The sequence below is a fragment of the Aplysia californica genome, unplaced genomic scaffold, assembly GCF_000002075.1.
Source record: "Aplysia californica isolate F4 #8 unplaced genomic scaffold, AplCal3.0 scaffold00586, whole genome shotgun sequence".
Taxonomy (NCBI): domain Eukaryota; kingdom Metazoa; phylum Mollusca; class Gastropoda; order Aplysiida; family Aplysiidae; genus Aplysia; species Aplysia californica.
This window is the reverse complement of record NW_004797856.1, coordinates 469,429-487,315: the sequence shown is the minus strand read 5'-3', so window position 1 is coordinate 487,315 and position 17,887 is coordinate 469,429. Positions and strand designations below refer to the sequence as shown.

The 17,887-nt window shown below is 39.8% G+C and overlaps 1 protein-coding gene across 1 annotated transcript in view; it reads left to right on the top strand.

Annotated features, from left to right (window-relative positions):
• Positions 1-2,990: 2,990 nt before the first annotated feature.
• LOC100533420 (S6 kinase) overlaps positions 2,991-17,887 on the top strand; it is a gene marked incomplete in the record, with an annotated part of 59,454 nt that continues 44,557 nt past the window's right edge. Inside the window, 6 exon segments of the mRNA NM_001204704.1 lie at positions 2,991-3,186; positions 9,482-9,507; positions 14,701-14,821; positions 15,610-15,690; positions 16,615-16,686; positions 17,651-17,784. Coding sequence (NP_001191633.1) covers positions 3,073-3,186; positions 9,482-9,507; positions 14,701-14,821; positions 15,610-15,690; positions 16,615-16,686; positions 17,651-17,784 — 548 coding nt within the window.

Here is a 17,887-nt window from a genome sequence, read left to right as displayed (position 1 = left end):
TGGGGTGAGGGGGGATTGGAGTGAGGTTTGAAATAGAATCTAGAGAAAGAGTGAGCAAAGTGTGAACTGGGGGAGGGCTTTTACAAACACTTTTTAAATTGTCACGACACGGTGGAATCAGGCGCTCGTCAATTTTTGGGTATATGGAGTTATTGGTATCATCTGAAAGCTGATTTATTCGCCTTGCTTCCAATGAAATAAATATCCATCGGTCTTGAATAGAACTCAAGATAATGATATTTGCAATTAAATGAAGTATGGTCGCCTGGTTTTTCAGTTGAGAAAAGTTGCGCCTAGGTTTGGTAAAAACAGAAAAATGACACATTGCGTTCCTTTAAGCAATGTTTTTCAGTAAAATTCACTTGGAAATGTGTTTTTATATGGACATAAAAGAGGTTGAGCCAAAAAATTAAAATGGAATAAAAATGTCCAAGTACACTGGCGGGAAAATGCCTGTTTCTCAAATTTCTGTATTTAAACGATCGCCTGATTTCACCATGCTCCCTGACAACAATTACACTTAGCTAAGCGTTACAGAGAGTCGCTTCTCTGGGGTACAAACTTTCTGAGATTTTGAATCTGAAAAGTAATAGAAGGCCCAACAACCCGTAGAAGAACATCACAGCTATGCTCATCCTATAATAACCAAAAAATGTATGTGGATAACATCTGAGATCTTCATTTAGACGATAAAACTACCCTTTCAGTAATCGCTGAATGGTAAATGGATGAATCCAAAATCGGTGGGTTTTTTTTCTTCTTTCATCTGATTGAAAACAAAAAAGCACATACACATGCTCTCTCTGCCAATTCCACGTTCGAAATGAATTGTTACATCAAAGTCTTAAGACGCTTATTTAGTCTTTGGTCGAGTGCGGTTGGACTCAAATGTGAGGCAGCGTGGTGGAATCAGGCTCTCGTCAATTTTGGGGCATGTAGAGTTATTGGTATCATCTTAAAGCTTGTTCACTCGTCTTTATTTGGGTGAAAAAATATCCATTTATCTTGAATACAAGTTGAGATGTTTGCGAAAGGAGGAGGTGGGGGTCACCTGTTTTCAGAGGTAAAATAAGTGAGAAAATGACCGCCAAAGATTGGTTATTTCCTTAGCTTAAGAGTCCGGGGTAACTGAAAATTTACATTTTTTGTGCCTTTAATCAACGTTTTTCATAAACATCCACACAGAAATAAATTCTTTAATGGACGTGAAAGGTGTTGAGTCAAAAAACAAAAATTTGATAAAAATTCACAAACCTGCGGAAAAATGCAAGTTTCTTCACTTATATTATTTTTGACGAGAGCCTGATTCCACCACGCTGCCTCACAAATGGAAGTTAAATTCTGCCACAAAACCGACTAAACGGTCTAAAGACAGATTTGACTTGGTGTGGCATAGGCCTAATATACAGACTTCAACATTAAGTTAAGGACCACTTGCAAACACTCTGAGTAGTCTTCTTGGGTCGACCTGCACGTGGGCGTTCTTGGACTGATCAAGTGGCTTGATGGCGCCGCCTCAAACGGACAATGACAGAGAGTGACACAGTAAGCTTTCTGGCAACTTCTCGGGCTCCAACTCCATCCTTCAGCCATGCCATAGCTCTGGCACGATCAAAGTCTCTCATTTAACTCTCAGCTTTCGTCTTGGTGGTATGTTGATGCGATACTGGATTTTGCGCAAACGGCGGCTTATATTGCCACCAAAGTGAGCACAGTTCGAGACCATACGTCCGTTTATCACGTGCACCAGAAATTTTAACTGAGGAATGTCCGTGGTGTTGCACACAAGTCGATACCCCCCCCCCCCCGGCAAATTTGGCTAAAATTCCTCAAGGATTTCTGTGCTGCAGGTGGTGGTATCAAAGGTTTATAGCCTCTCTTCCACTTTGGATGTTAAAGATCGTCATCGTTTCATGATGGACGAGCTATTGAATTTAAAGACTCCACTCAAGGAACTTAGGTACTATAGATCTATAATGCGTGAACTTGTTGCGTGTCCAATGGAGGATGTAGGACTATAACAATTTTTTTTTAAAATTACAATTTTATTGATCCCAGAAGGACAATTTGATTTACAATGGCAAACATACACTACACAGATAAATACAATTGAGGCAATATCTATACAGAAATACAGTTTGGCGCTCCTTATTAAGATCGGGAGTTGCCAAATTCGAAGTAAGTCGCGTCAGAAAGAACGAATAGAGACAGCAGCTGAGAAAAGGCAGAGAGAGCCTTACCTTCCAGCCTAGTTCAGCCCCAAACACCCCCTGCCCCCACTGCAACAGACATTTCCAAGCGAAGATCGGCTTGATCTGCCATCTCCGCACACACTCCACCCCTCCAGTGATGTGAAGTCAAGATCATCTTCGCCAGGGAAGTACGAACATCACATAAATACATAATAATAGATACATACATACATGAATATAGATACACACATACAAACATAATACTCAATATCACCAATACAGAACAACCATGCCATTGCTTTTTGCCACAAAAAAAGACTATAAAAAGGAAGTTCAAAAGTTCTTGATGATGACTAACCATACTTTATTTACTTTCAGGGGACGTAATAAAGGAATGCAATAATATAACATACATTATTTCTCTGTTGTCTCCCTTGGTTATTTTTAACATGACATCTATAGGCAATTATACAATTTCATATCTTATTGGTATTTTATTTCATGAAATTCAGGACACAAAAAGTTTGAACCAGTCGTTGATTGAAGAAATACAATAAGAATTGGCACTGCTTTGAATTAGATGGGTGTTGCAACTTAGTATAAAATAAATCTAATAAAATGATATGGGAAGATTAGGGACACAGAAGGGAGGTGAATTCCTGGCGTAGGTCTTTGTTCGTGGATTCCATTGGTTAGTGGTTACTTCCGCTATGAATTTATTCTTATTTTTCATTGGATATATCTATTTGCGGAAACACGTGACTAAAACGTCACAAGGAATCCCTCAAATTGCGTGAAGAGGATTCGGCATCCCGAATATTTCCTTGACACATTGCCGTATTTATTTGTTCCAAGTTTATGATTCCTCAAAGATTTCACGATGTCAAACATGACTGGTGTATTCGACTTAGAGCTAACAGAAGACGGCGGACGAACAGAGGATGTGTCAGATGAGGAGTATTTTGAAGCAGATGAGAGCAGTGGCCGCCAACAGGTTCGTGTCTTGATCTCTCAAGTATGGACATTAGGCCCACTGTGGTAAAGTAGAAGTAGAAAAATGGAGTCAGGGGTGAACCACGCAGTGATGCCTCTAGTTTTGAACAGGTCATGGTTTAATTCATTATGTGTCCGGTAGAGTAAAGTTATTCTATCGTCCGTTACACTGACCAAACGCTATGAACCATGAACTCGTAACTGAGAACGCTGTCTCGTAGACAGCATGTGGCCATGGGCTTGAGTTTGAGTAGGCCAAGTGAACAGCACAGTAGACTCAGTAGTGAGTGACAGTTGACTTAGTCAGTGTCGTGTCTGTCACTTGCTGTGATTTCGCATTGATTACCAAGAATGTAGTTAAGTTGAGAATAGCCAGTACTGACAGGTTTGATGACTGGTTGGCAGAGACACCCAAACTGACGAAGCAAAGTCTGAAAGTAGACCAGCCCCTCCTTTGAATAGATGTCTACATGGTCTAGCTAAGCCTAAAGCCTGCCTAATGTTTCAAATGCTGAAGAGTTGGGACATGGTCATCACGAGGAAAGATGAATCAGCATCTGCAAATGCAAACAAGAGGGGTTCTATTTAAAAAAAAGAAGAAATAAACAGAACAAGAACATCTAGATATCTAGATCTAGAATCTAGAACTAGATTCTAGATCTAGAGTAGTCGGTTTTTTTTTCGGTAGTTCTCACCCCCTTATTTGAGCCTGACCTACATCTAGATCTATATCTCTAGATCTAGATCTATACGTTTGATTCGCGGTGAGCTAAGATATCAAACCTAACAACAGCAAAACATTAAATTGTGGTAAAATTCAGGGGGGCATTCCCCCCTGAAACCCCCCTTCCTATTTTTGTTAGGTCAGGGGGGCATGCCCTCCTGAAACCCCCTTACTCTTGGGGCCAAAACCGGTGAATAACAATTGCGGGGTGGGAACTACCGAAAAAGCGCCGAGTAGTCTAGGCCACATTGTCTTACAAAATTTCTTGTAGTTGTAGGCTATCAGTTTTGAATAGAAATTAGAAATGGATGGTGTCTCTTTATCTTAGTAGAAGAGTCAATTATGAGTAATTTAAATGGCCACCTCTATTCTCACCCGGAGTGAGAATAGTGCAGGCGAGTCTTGTGACTATTCTCACCCGGTGCGCGTTCACCCTAAACCACAGAATTCTACACTGTGATAACAGAAAAATTGTAGAATTCTATGCCGTGAACAAACGTTCCATTACAACTGTAGCCTACTAACAGCGTACAATTTTGTCTGTGGGCAGTGGAGAGAGAGAGAGAGAAAGAGAGAGAGGAGTAGCGCGAGAATTTCCGGGCAAAACAAAATGGCGACACCCGCGTAGTTCGGCTCGATTCGAAAAGTTAAATAGCCGTAGCATCTTTGTAGACAACCAAATTAATTTACTTTTGTGTTTTAACATCATTTTTTAACTTTGTTTTGGTCAATTTGATCGTCCACACCGATAGACAGTATTCAGAAAGAGACAGAGAGAGAGAGAAGAGGGGAGGAGTTGATCTTGCGAGAACTTCCGGGCGGGTGAGAATAGCTACTTTCAATTTAAATAAATTTAGTCTCTTTATAACATCTAGATCTAGATTTCTTACTTGAGGTTTCTGTGAGCATTGGCAGTAGAATCTAGGGAGTGTATACGGACCCGGTAACCGGGAACGAAGTCACAAAGTATACAGACCCGGTAGGGGAACTGTTTTGTGATTTTGGAGAGTTTCAGCGCCCTCTTGGCTCAGGGTAGACCTAGGTTCTTCTAAATCTATGATCTAGATCTAAGCAGACAGACATAAATCTTTCATCTAGTTTCGCGGCTAATCTAGATCTAAATGAAGATTGCGGATGTCTTTTCGACTAACGATGGTTTTTCCTCCGTTTTGGAGTTGGAGGAATCACAATTTGAAGAAAAAAACAAATTACAATGTCATAATTTCAATCGAGCAGTCCCCCCCCCCCCTCTCTCTCTCTCTCTCTCTCTCTCTCTCTCTCTCTCTCTCTCTCACTCTTTCTCTCTCTCTCTCTCCTCTGTGTACCGCTCGCCTTCTCTTTTTCTTTGTTTGTCTCTGTATTTCTTTGTCCCCACCTATTTTCCACTCTATCTTTCTCTCTTTCCCTCCTGCCAACTGGGGCATGTCATTTATTTTGCTAGCACCCCCCCTCTCTCTCTCTCTCTTTCTCTCTCTCTATCTCTCTCTCTCTCTCTCTGTCTCACACACACACACACACACACAAAAGATTTCTTCCGGGTCTGAGGTCTGAAACTTCCCGAAATCACAAAAGAGTTCCCCTACCGGGTCTGTATACTTCGTGACTTTGTTCCCGTTACCGGGTCTATACACTTCGATCTAGTTATTGTAAGGTGACTCTGGGCTTAACTCTAGATCTAGGTCCTGGTAACTAGGTAGGCCTAGATGTCTTGAAATGATCCTTTCTTCTGTCACTAAACCTGAAACATTTATCTAGATCTAGTTCTTTGTCAAGTCTACATAGATCTGTAACGTGACAACCAGACTCAAGATTTAAATCTAGGCCAAACTCAAGTCAAGGCAGTACACAGTAGGAGCTATTCTCATGTTAAATTAAAACAGACACTACGTTTTGCTTTGAAATTGTTTCCCCCTGTCTAAACTACTAAACCCCAATCCAGAGATGGGTTGCTTTGGTCTCGGACTGTAGTATAGTGTACACAAAAGTAGGCTATCTAAGCTTCTCAGACGGCTGGCTAGCATTTCATGGGGAGCGGACAAGGATGCACTCAGACAGCTATTGGTTTATATGTGTGCACTCTGCCTTGGAATATCTTAGTTAACGGAGTGTCTACGTACACGGTAAATGGGCACCTTGTCTCAGTATCTTCGTACACTTCGTGTTTCTTAAAACAGCGGGATCTTAAGCAAACCGGGATCGTAAGCGGTGGGATCTTAGGCGGAGACTACTGTATATATATATATATATAGGCGTGTATGGCGTTAAATCCCGTGACCACTAAAACCCCTCCCAAATAGGACCGGCATTTTATCTTTTTCGCGTTGCTTTGGGTCTTTTCGTGTCTTTTCGCATTTTAATATGACCAGTCTGAATCCCACCAGTCCAGAGGTCAGTACTTTGCTTTGGGCTGTATAGTGTACTCAAAAGTCTTCAGGCTATCAAACTATCTTATTTTTTCTCTTGCTGACTAGTGCCACTGTTCCCTCTCTGTATTTTCTGAAATGGGATCAACACCATCAGTCCTCTGAACTTTGACCCATTTCTTAATCTTTGTATGCCTAGATGTGCTCTAAAAAATAGTTGCTGGTGGCAGTCTTGCTTCATGCTCTCTTTGTTGTTGATAAGGAAGCCAGTAATAGTACATGATGTTATCTGATGATCATGAACCTGTTTAAGCCCACCTGGCTTTTGTTGAACTGATTTCATGTAATTCAGAAACGTTTGATCACCTTTTTGATCGGACCCCTACTTTCCTTTTACTTTTATTGAATTGAAATTCTTGATCAACTAGTCAGGAAGGACAGGGGGGGCTCTCGTGGCCTAGAGGTTAAGGTGTTGGCCTCTCATTCAAAGGTCCCGGGTTCAAATCTGGGTAGCGACGGAAATTTTTTTTTCTGTTCTGACTTTAAAATTGTCTCCTTTCACCTCCTGACCTTTCCTTCTCTCTACCAATGTTCTATCATCTGCTTTCATCTTAACTTTCTGCCCCGACCCCCTCGCCCCTTTTGCCCCTCCTCTGGGCTCCTGACTCTTTCTGCAGCCTTTCTACTGCTACTCCTTGGCTCCTTCTTACTGCTGTCTTTCAGCCACACCCCTGATCTTCTGGTAAGAAAGATCTACACCTAGCCTTCTTGGACAGGGGCGAAAAATCTCGGAGGTCCCATGTGCAAGTTGTGCACGTTAAAGACCCCTTGGTGGTGTAAAGTCGATAAGAGTGGGCTTCGGCCGCCTCCCGGGCAAAATTCAAAATTTCCTACCAACTGAAAATGTTTGGTGTGTCCCGCGCGCTCATGACCTTATATAAATAAATGCAGTATGCGAGCACCGTCAAACACTTGCCAAAAAAAATAAATTATAAAGGCTTTTCTTATCATTCATTTTCATCAAGGATCTAAAAGTCTGAGGTGGACGGGATTTATCTCTGTGTCTTGACCATTTTAAATATTTCTGTGTTTCTTTTGTGTTTTTGAACTTGAATGCTTTTGTCATAGAGAACCTTTCACATATAATTAATTGTTATCATTTTCTCTTGGCCTTGCTTATTTATACATTGCCCATATTTGGTTATTATGGCAATCGTCTTAAAAAAACAATTTCCTCTCCCGTGTACGGGAAATTCTGTCATCAATGGAAATTTACCCACAGCAAACTGAACTTTACAGGGAAAGGGACAAAAGTGAAAAAAAAGACAAGTCTATAGAGGCATTGGCATTGAGAAAAGTAGCAGCAGAAAGTAAATCAGCTCTGTACCGAGGAGAGATGTATTATAGAATATATCTCTGTGGGTAGGTGTAATGGAGGTAGGGATTATTGCCCAACAAGGATTAGTCGTGTGCTCGTTGGAAAATAGTGCAGTCAGAGGTCGTGACATGTAGTACCTGCGCAGTAGGTCAGAATAATTTTCTCTTCATTCATGACTAACTGAACGAATTGAACTCTTTCTGGGTCAAGTGTTAGAGTTGTGTTTTTGACAGTTTTTACCAGTGTGTGCTGGCTGTAATCTCACTCATTTAAAGAGTGGATGGTGATTGTTAGCAGATCACTGAGATAGTTGACATCAAGTACCTTTGGATCAAATGCTAGTCTCAAATCGAAGACTTGACACCTTGAATAGGCTTGAAGTACCTTTTCATTGATCAAAATATGCTAGTCTCAAATCGAAGTGTAATCAAAATGTTTTTGATTTTTGTTGACTGCTCTGACCCAATGAGCAATAATGCTATATATATATGGGGGAACTCTCTCCTCCTGTTCTATATTTTTTGTCCACTGTCCTATGTTTATCTTCTGTCCTCTGTCTCTATAAAAATAATGAGTTGAGCGGTCTGTCCTCTGTCCTATATTTGTACGAGCTGTCTCTATATTGAGTCAGGCAGGGAGTATTGGAAAGAATGATTACCCCGTAATATACAGTCAAACCTGATCTGACTACCACCTGTCCAAGATGGTGGGTGGTTGGCGAGTGCTCTGGTGTGGGTTGCTTCTTCCTTCCTATCAAACATCTATCGCCTTCATCTCCCCTCATTCTATTTTGTGTTTGTTACTCTCTTGTCTTGTAACACCTTTAATCTTCGGTACTTATATATATATGACATTATTGTGTTGCCGGTTCTGTGAAACACTTATTAAAAAGCTAAAACTTTCCAAGATGGTCAACCCCCCGGGGCGGTGCCTCAGACTGAAGTGTCTTTAGGCCATTCCCAGAGGGGGGGCATTTTTCGTTCAAGCACAGTTGAATTGTAAATGGGCTGATTTATCATGTCACGCTCACAACTGCCTGAACTACAACAGGGAACTGCTGCTTTTTCTTTCCTAGTCCTTACTATTGTCATTTTCCTCTACTTCTTTTGTATGTTTGTCACACTCTTGTGACCCGCTATTTCTAGGGTGCCTTGATAATCGAAGCTGACCTTGTGCTGTTGAAGCTAGAGAGGTGAGCAGAGTAGAGTAGTAAGTCTGATTCCCTGTAAGGACTTCTCTGTTGACACCCACCCCTTGGCGCTCATATGACCTTATATGCAGTTTTGCGAGCACCGTAAAACCCTCTACAAAAACTATAAACAAGATGGTCACCTAGACCTAGACCCCTCCCCCCTCCCGTGGAATTAAAAAAGATTACATTTTTACAACATTAAAATGACAGTCTAAGAGAACCCCCTGTCTAAGATGAGCACTGTTCTTCTTGAGAATAATGAGTGGTTGTCTTTGACAGGGATAGCCCCCTTGTGCTTAAAATCGACAAAATCTAACATGTTGAAACAGCACAAACGTGAACTTTGTTTTCAGCGCTAGTTTATAGTTTGCTGGATGGGCTCTGGAAACAAACGGTTCTCTGGAAAGTTGTGAAATAACAGTGCTGTACTTGTTTCATCTCCTTCATTTCTCTTCTCTTCCCCCCCCCCCCCCCTCACACACACACATCATACATATATATACACACTCACACACACACACACACGCACACACTCAACCACCATTTTCATTTGCTTAGTTGATTATTGAATGTGAATGATATAATATAGGATTTAAATAATTATGTTCTATATTTTTTTCTGTTCTGTTTTACTTTCAGGAGTATGGTGGTGATGGCCTGCCAAAGTGAGTATTGCACTTTTCATGAGATTATATATGATTATATGACGATACGGGTAAATCATAAAATCAATATAAGACATCTACAGTTGGACCAATATTACTATTAGTCATTTAGTCATTTTTTGCTTTTTTTGTTCTTATAAATCCGTGCGACTGCTAGTGCTCATTTACTGCCTGTGTCAGTCCATGACAGGTTATGGTGTGATGCTATTAGAATCTGACTTAACCAGCATGAATGAATGGTTTAAGTTGCATAATAATATATTATATATATATATATATAACATTTTTTTAAAAAGAACGATCGAAGAGCTATATATATATAGTGCCTGTCTGAGGGGGGGCTGTGAATATTTTTTCCTTGTCTTGGTTGGAATGTTTCCTGTTAGTAGTCTCAGGATGATGTTCGGACTGGGTTCAAAGTGACCCAAAAGTATCCGTCATTCTCAGTTTAGTACTAGTACTAGGGCATTTTTTGACTACCCCCCCCCCCCCCCCAACCCCCCCGCCCCCCCCCCCCACAAAAACCAAAACCAACCCAGAGACCTCAAAAACAAAATCACGTGGATGAATAGAGTGTATTTCCACCCAGTTGTAGAATACCATCGCTCTCTATATTCAACTTGTAACTTTGAAGATGATTGTATTGTGAAAGTAATGAAGGGTTTAGTCTGTTGCGGCTGTTCTGTTTGTCTGATGTCTGATGTCTACTGTTGAACCAAAGAGGGTCGCCGTTGTCTTTTCCACCCCCCGGGGCAGTGCCACTGACTGTATGTAGTGTCTTTAGGCCTTTCCCAAAGGGGGGACATTTCTCGTTCAAGCATAGTAGAATTGTAAGTGGGCTGACTCATGTCACGCTCATAACTGTGCCTGGTCTGCAACAGGGAACTGCTGCTTTTTCTTTCCTTATCCTTTCTGTTGTCATATGTTTGTCACTCTCTTGTGACCTGCTATTTTAGGGTGCCTTGATAGTTGAAGCAGACCTTATTGTGCTGTTGAAGCTAGAGAGGTGAGCAGTCTAAGTCTGATTCCCTGTAAAGACTTCTCTGTTGACACCCACCCTTTGGCGCTCATATGACCTTATGCAGTTGCGAGCGCCGTAAAACTGTCTATTATAAAAAAAAACAACAGAAAAAAAACATTGTATTGTGAAAGTAGCGGAAAGTTCTGTTTGTTAATGTCTGATGTTTGAAGCAAAGAGGGTCCTCATTGTCTTTCCCTTTACTACAATATTTCCTTTTAGCTTTTGTTGGGTTGCTGCAAATACCCCTCTCGAGTGGGTGGTTGGCGGGTGCTCTGGTGTGGTTTGCTCCTTTCTTATCAGACTTCCATGTATCGTCCTGATCTCCCCTCCTTTTTTGTGTTTGTTACTCTCTTGTAACACATCTAATCTTCGGCACTTTTATATATATATATATATATGACCTTATTGTGTAGCATATTTGTCGTAGTCAAAATTCACTAAATTTTAAAACTAAAACTAGACGAATTTAAAAGTTTTTTTCCCCCTTAAAGGAATAATTAACTTGTAACTTAACTTTGTATGCTTGCAGCATTTGCAACCGAGCCTATGCCGAAAGGTAGGAGTATTTGCATGAGAAGACTTTTAAAATTTAAATCAACCATTACTCATGAAAAAATGTTTCCTACTAAAAAACATTATAATGCACACATGGCAAGGAAATGAGTTGGGTAAAGCTGCCTGAGCAGATTAATTGATGTGTGTATCTTCTAAAATATAACTCTTCGTAGAACGTTAAAAGTTCTAAAAATGGGGCATTTTTTTATCATCTTGAGTGCACCCGTAATGTTAATGAATACTGTAAATCAGGCAGTAGCGCATTGAAATATGGAAAATATGTAGTATACACCATCCATGTGCCATGTGTCCATTGACAGGGTTATATTTTCTGGTATCAGGGGTGCCAAATGTCCGTTTTTTCCGGGTTTTTTTTTCGTCTGTTGGAATTGCGAAGGAAAGGGGAGAGGTAAGAGAGAATATGTGAGACAGCGTGGTGGAATCAGGCTCTCGTCAAAATATTCAAAGTGAAGAGACTTGCATTTTTCCGCAGGTTTGTGAATTTTTATCAAATTTTTGTTTTTTGGCTCAACACCTTTCATGCCCATTAAAGAACTCATTTGCGGGTGGATTTTTCTGAAAAGCGTTGATTTAAGGCACAGAAATGTAAATTTTCAGTTATCACGGACTCTTAAGCTAAGGAAATAACAAATCTTTGGCGGCCATTTTCTCACTAATTTTACTTCTGAAAACAGGTGACCCCCACCTCCTTCTTTCCAAATATCTCGACTTGTATTCAAGATAAATGGATATTTTTTTCATCTAAATAAAGACCAAGTGAACAAGCTTTAAGATGATACCAATAACTCGACATGCCCAAAAATTGACGAGAGCCTGATTCCACCACGCTGCCTCACATATATTTTTTTTCTTCTCACTTAAAAGCTTTACAAGGTTCGGTTTAGGTGAGATGTGATGTGATGCTCTGCTCATTTTCAGGTTTAAAAAAAAAATAATTTGGCATCCCTGTAATATTAATGATGTTATTGCTGATTAAAGTGTATAAGTATTAAACATTAGTTTGACATTGATCCGTCAAAAGGTTAATTTCCTCTCTGCTGTATGATTTTGTTAAAATGTGACATTGATTAAAACTATAATCCAGGTGTTGTCTTAATAATGTTATGAACAAACATAATTTATAATAATAATAATAGATGACTTTTAAATAGCGCTCAACCCCGATTAAAGTACACAGGCTCTGAGCACTTTACAATACAACAGTGCAACGTACAACAGATGACTTTTAAATAGCGCTCAACCCTGATTGAAGTACACAGGCTCTGAGCACTTTACAATACAACAGTGCAACGTACAACCACAACATAAAACATGTTCTGACTATGATTAAAACTAAAAGAAAACTACTCCAAATATTCATCTTATGAATTTAATTTAACACAGGAATGACTTCAGCTGACATCTAATGATATTTAAGCAAAACATCATGTATGGTGGGACCTCCTGCTGTTTCACAACCTCCTTTTTTTCCATTGTTGCATGAACACAGGAGAACGACGTGCAGAAGACTTAAATTTGACGCGAAGAAGTAGAAGCAAAAATATGTTATTTATGTCCCAAAGATAATGGGTTGTCATAATGTTATGAACGAACAGTTTGTTATGTCACAAAGATAATAGGTTGTCATAATGTTATGAACGAACAGATGAACGGACGTTTTGTTATCTTACAAAGATAATGGGTTTTCATAATGTTATGAACGAACATTTTGTGACTCATGTCACGCTCATAACTGTGCCTGATCGACAACAGGGAACTGCTGGTTTTTCTTTCCCGATCCTTACTGTTGTCATTTTCCTCTACTTCTTTTGTATGTTTGTCTCTCCCTTGTGACCTGCTATTTTGGGGTGTCTTGATAGTCGAAGCAGACCTTGTGCTGTTGAAGCTAGAGAGGTGAGCAGTCTAAGTCTGATTCCCTGTAAAGACTTCTCTGTTGACACCCACCCCTTGGTGCTCATATATGACCTTTTGCAGTTGCGAGCGCTGTAAAACCCTCTGCTCTAAAAAAAAAAGAAAGAACATTTTGTAATGTCACAATGATAATGGGTTGGCATAATGTTATGAACGAACATTGTGTTACAACATTTTGTTATGAACGAAACCTCATACATCTTACCGTATTATTATTGTACTGTTGTTTTGAGATGCATTTAAAAAAATTAACGCAACTGGAGGACATTATTTTAGACTTTGCTTACATTCTGATATTTTGATTTTTATTATTAGTGTATGGGTGTGTATTTTAATCTGTTATTATATTTTAGCAGCCATTGTTAGGATGAACGGACTACTTATTTTCCATAAAATATATTTTGAGGGCTTTTTTAAAATGTTAATAAATTTTGTTAAAATTTACACACATTAAACTTTTATAAAAGGAGGAGAGAATCATTTAATAAAAGTATGTCTAAGTGAATGACACATCAAAATATTGGGTTTGAAGTTGAAGTTTTTTATAATTGTTCTGAACAAACAATAAGAGGAGAGTTTCATGAATGAAAAGCATTTTATGTGAATAACATCAATTTAAATTAATTTTTTGAGCCCAAATGAAAATTTATCATACTAGTTACGATCAAAATTATGTCATAATGATTATGAACGAACCTGAAATTTATTCATAAAATGACATATGATCAGATTGCCTGGAAAAACAAATGTCAAATAGTCTTTTATTTTGTCACTTGGCTATAATTAGACACCGGAATTTTATTTTTATGGCCAATTCTTGTCAAAGATACTTAACATAATCGATGGTTTTACTGGTCACTTATTGTTCATTCATGCCTATTATTATGACAAGTGCCGTAACACATCCCTTAAACCAGACAACTGCACTTCCTATAGTGACAATAAATATTGTGAATAATAAATTTGTGGCGTCGGTGGCCTAGTGGTTAGGCTCTCGGACTCGCAACCATAAGGTCGTGGGTTCGAATCCCGTCAGGGTCCCGACGTTCTATCCTTGGGAAAGGCACTTTTCACAAACTTTCCTCACTTCACCCAGGTGGAAATGGGTACCCGGCTATAAACAGTGAACGATCTTGTGAGTTTGATAGTATTTGAGCGCTTGAAATCCGCAGCTTGCACTGTATGCTTCCGCGGGAGCCGAGAATATTTCTGAGTGTTCTCAGAGGGTCAGCTGGGGTAATAATAGTTGTAAAGCGCATAGAGCATGCTCTTGAGCATGGATATAATGCCCTATATAACTGCAATTATTATTATTTATTGTTATTATTATCTCGAGTTCTATTCAAGATAGATGGATATCTATTTCCTTGAAAGCAAGGCAAATAAATCAGCTTTGAGATGGGGCCAATACTTCCACATATGCCCAAAAATTGACGAGCGCCTCCTAATTCCACTGCGTCGTGACACGTGACATATGGTCCAGTTAGTCTTGAATTTTTCATCATGGATATTGACCAGTGTTAAATAAAGAGTTCTTTACTTAAAAATTACTTACTTTACTTTTTCATCCTCTGTTGCCGTTAAGCGTCGAGGGGAGATGCAGTTTTCTATGGTAGGCCAGCTCCGCAGCTCTTTCAGTTGTGATGTCATGTTAATAAAGAGTTCCCTTGTTTTGTTCTCTCCAGTGAAGAGATCATGGAGACGATAGAGCTGTCAGCCCAAACAGTCAATCCCAGTAATGTGCGGAAGATCGGCAGAGAGCGATTTGAGATCATAAGTCTACTTGGAAAAGGTGGCTATGGAAAGGTAGGAGGTAGTTCTAGTTTTGTTTCTGTGTTTTTACAGCTTTCTTTCTTTTTTTTCCTTTTTCCTTTTTTCCTTTCTTTGTTTTTCTTTTTCTTTTTTTCCGCAAAAAAAATTTTTGGGTCTTTTTTTTCTCTCTATTTTTGTGTGTGGGTGTAATTTCACCATTGGACTGAGTCCTTTCTATAACTTTCAACAAGTCAGGGGCCACCCCTGGGCTTGAGAACTGGTAATATGTCGATATTTCATTCTTAGTCTTCAAATCTCCTTGCTTTTTCTTTCCTATCCAGCATATTCGTTCCTATTTCACCTCCTTCTTTTTTGGGTTTGTTACTCTGTTGTAACATCTCTATTCTTCGGCACTTACAATGACCTAATCGTGTTGCAAGTGCCGTAGAACTCTTACTAAAACTAAAACATCTATTGTCCTGATCTCCTCCTTTTTTGTGTTTGTTACTCTCTTGTAACACCTCTAATCTTCGACACTTATATGACCTTATTGTGTTGCAGGTGTCGTAAAACTCTTACTAAAACTAAAGAATAACCTTTGAAAAGATTCTATTCCACCATTTTTTTAATGATTACTTTACTATGTTGTTGTTGTTTTCAAATCCCTTTAGCTGGGAGCATTTCGCTCTTGGCAGCGCAATGCCTCCCTCAAGTAACCACATGTCCTTGTCATCTTGTCAACGCCAGAGAGACTACTTTATTAAAACTAAAGAATAAGAATAACCCTTGAAAAGATTCTATTACACTACACCATTTTGACAAGACTACGGTGGTGTCCACAGGTGTTATTGGCGGAGATGCTGGACGAGTCCAAGAGCAAGTACGACCCTCCCAGGCTGTATGCCATGAAAGTCCTCAAGAAGGTATAAGTTCTTGTTGTTGCCTTTGCTTGCTGGTTTTTTTTTGTTTTTGTTTGTTTGTTTTTGGAGGGGGTGAGTGGATGGTTGGTTGGTTGGCGGGGGCTCTGGTGTGGTTTGCTCCTTCTTTCCTTTAAAAAATGTATTGTTGTCTCTATCTCCCCTCCACTGGATGGTTGGCGGGTGCTCTTGTGTGGTTTTCTCCTTCTTTCCTATAAAGAATATATTGTCTCTATCTGTCTCCCCTCCTTCTTTGTTTGTGTTTGTTACTCTCATGTAACACCTCAAATCTTCGGCACTTATATGACCTTATTGTGTTGCAAGTGCCGTAAAACTCTTACTAAAACTAAAACTAAGGAGGGGGAGGGGGTTCTTTGTCGTCCATAAGTAGTTCCTACTCTCCAGTTTTCTGAATCTTTTTCTCTGAGAGCTTTTGGTTGAAGGGTGTTCTGGGGTGGTTGATGGGTGTTCTGGGGTGGTTTCTTCCTTGTTTCCTGTTGAATGTCTGTATTCTATTGTTCTAATCTCTCCTCTCTTTTACCCCCTGTTCATAAAATGTTCTTGTGCACAGGAGAATTGTAAATGGGCTGATTCATCAGTGTCATGCTCATAACTGTGCCTGAACTGCAACACGGAACTGCTGCTTTTTCTTTCCTCATCCTTACTGTCATCACTTATCCTCTACTTCTTTTGTATGTTTGTCTCACTCTTGTGACCTGCTATTTCCTGGGTGCCTTGATAGTCGAAGCAGACCTTGTGCTGTTGAAGCTGGAGATGTGAGTAGAGTGTGCCTGATTCCCTGTAAGGACTTCTCTGTTGACATCCACCCCTTGGCGCTCATATGACCGTATGCAGTTGCGAGCACCGTAAAACCTGTACTACAACAAAAAATGAGAGAACGACTGATTTTGTGTTTTGCTCTTCTTCCAGGCCACCATCGCCAGAAATCAGAAGGACACCGCCCACACAAGAGCAGAAAGGAATATTCTGGAGGCTGTCAAAGTGAGTATGAGATAACACGCTTCCTGGAGTTACAAATTCCTATCAGCTCAGTTCCTAATTTTGAGAAATTTGAAATTAAATAATGTTGAGATTCACATGTCAAATTTTTTTTTCCCGAATGCAATTTTTTGAATGTCTTTATAGCAACTCCGAACAATCTTACGATTTTGATAGAGCAGATAGAATATTTGCTATCTGACCTCATGGTCTCAGTTACTCTTTACAGCCCAAAATGTATGTTCAGATAGAACTTTGTTGTAAATCTAAGGTAGCAGCGAATAGTTTTCTGAAGTTTTTCACATGTCCATAAGAAGCTGTCCCGCTCTCTTCCTCTCTTTAGGTCTAACGTCTGTAACGTCTACTGCCATTGTTAACGACCAAGACAAATTTCTCCCTGCGAGATGAATAAAGATTGTCATTGTCATTGACTGTTTTTTTCTTGGTTGTTTTGTCTCTTTCCGCCCTCCTATTTACCATCAAATATTTAAATATATAGAATGTGATTTTGAAAGTGTGTAAGTTATATCTCTGTTTCAGGTTTGCTCATTGGATGCTTGGCGGGTGCTCTGGTGTTGTTTGCTCCTTCTTTCCTCTATAAAACATCTGTCTTCTGTATCTCCCCTCCTTCGTTTTTGTGTTTGTTACTCTCTTTTAACACTTCTAATCTTCGGCACTTATATGACCTTATTGTGTTGCAAGTGCCGTAAAACTCTTACTTGCTAAAACTAAGATTTGCTGATTTATTTATTTGTTGTTTTTTCAAGGGGATGGTTGGCGGGTGCTGTGGTGTGGTTTGCTTCCTCTTTCCTATCAAACATTTATCGTCCTTATCTCCCCCTCTTTTTTTTGTAAATATTACTCTCTTGTAACACCTCTAATCTTCTGGCACTCATATGACCTTATGCAGTTGCGAACGCCGTAAAACCTCTTCTAAAACTAAACTGTTTTTTCAAACCGTCCACAGCATCCTTTTATCGTGGATTTGCACTACGCCTTCCAGACGGACGGAAAGCTGTACCTCATTCTGGAGTACTTACCTGGTGGTGAGCTCTTCACACACCTGGAGAGAGAGGGCATCTTCATGGAGGATATGGCCAGGTGAGACAGGCTGGGGAACGATCATAGGTTGTTGTTGTTGTTGTTATCGATCCTGCAACAGCTGGGCTCTCGCCCTTCTGTCCAATGTCATGTAGTGATAGGT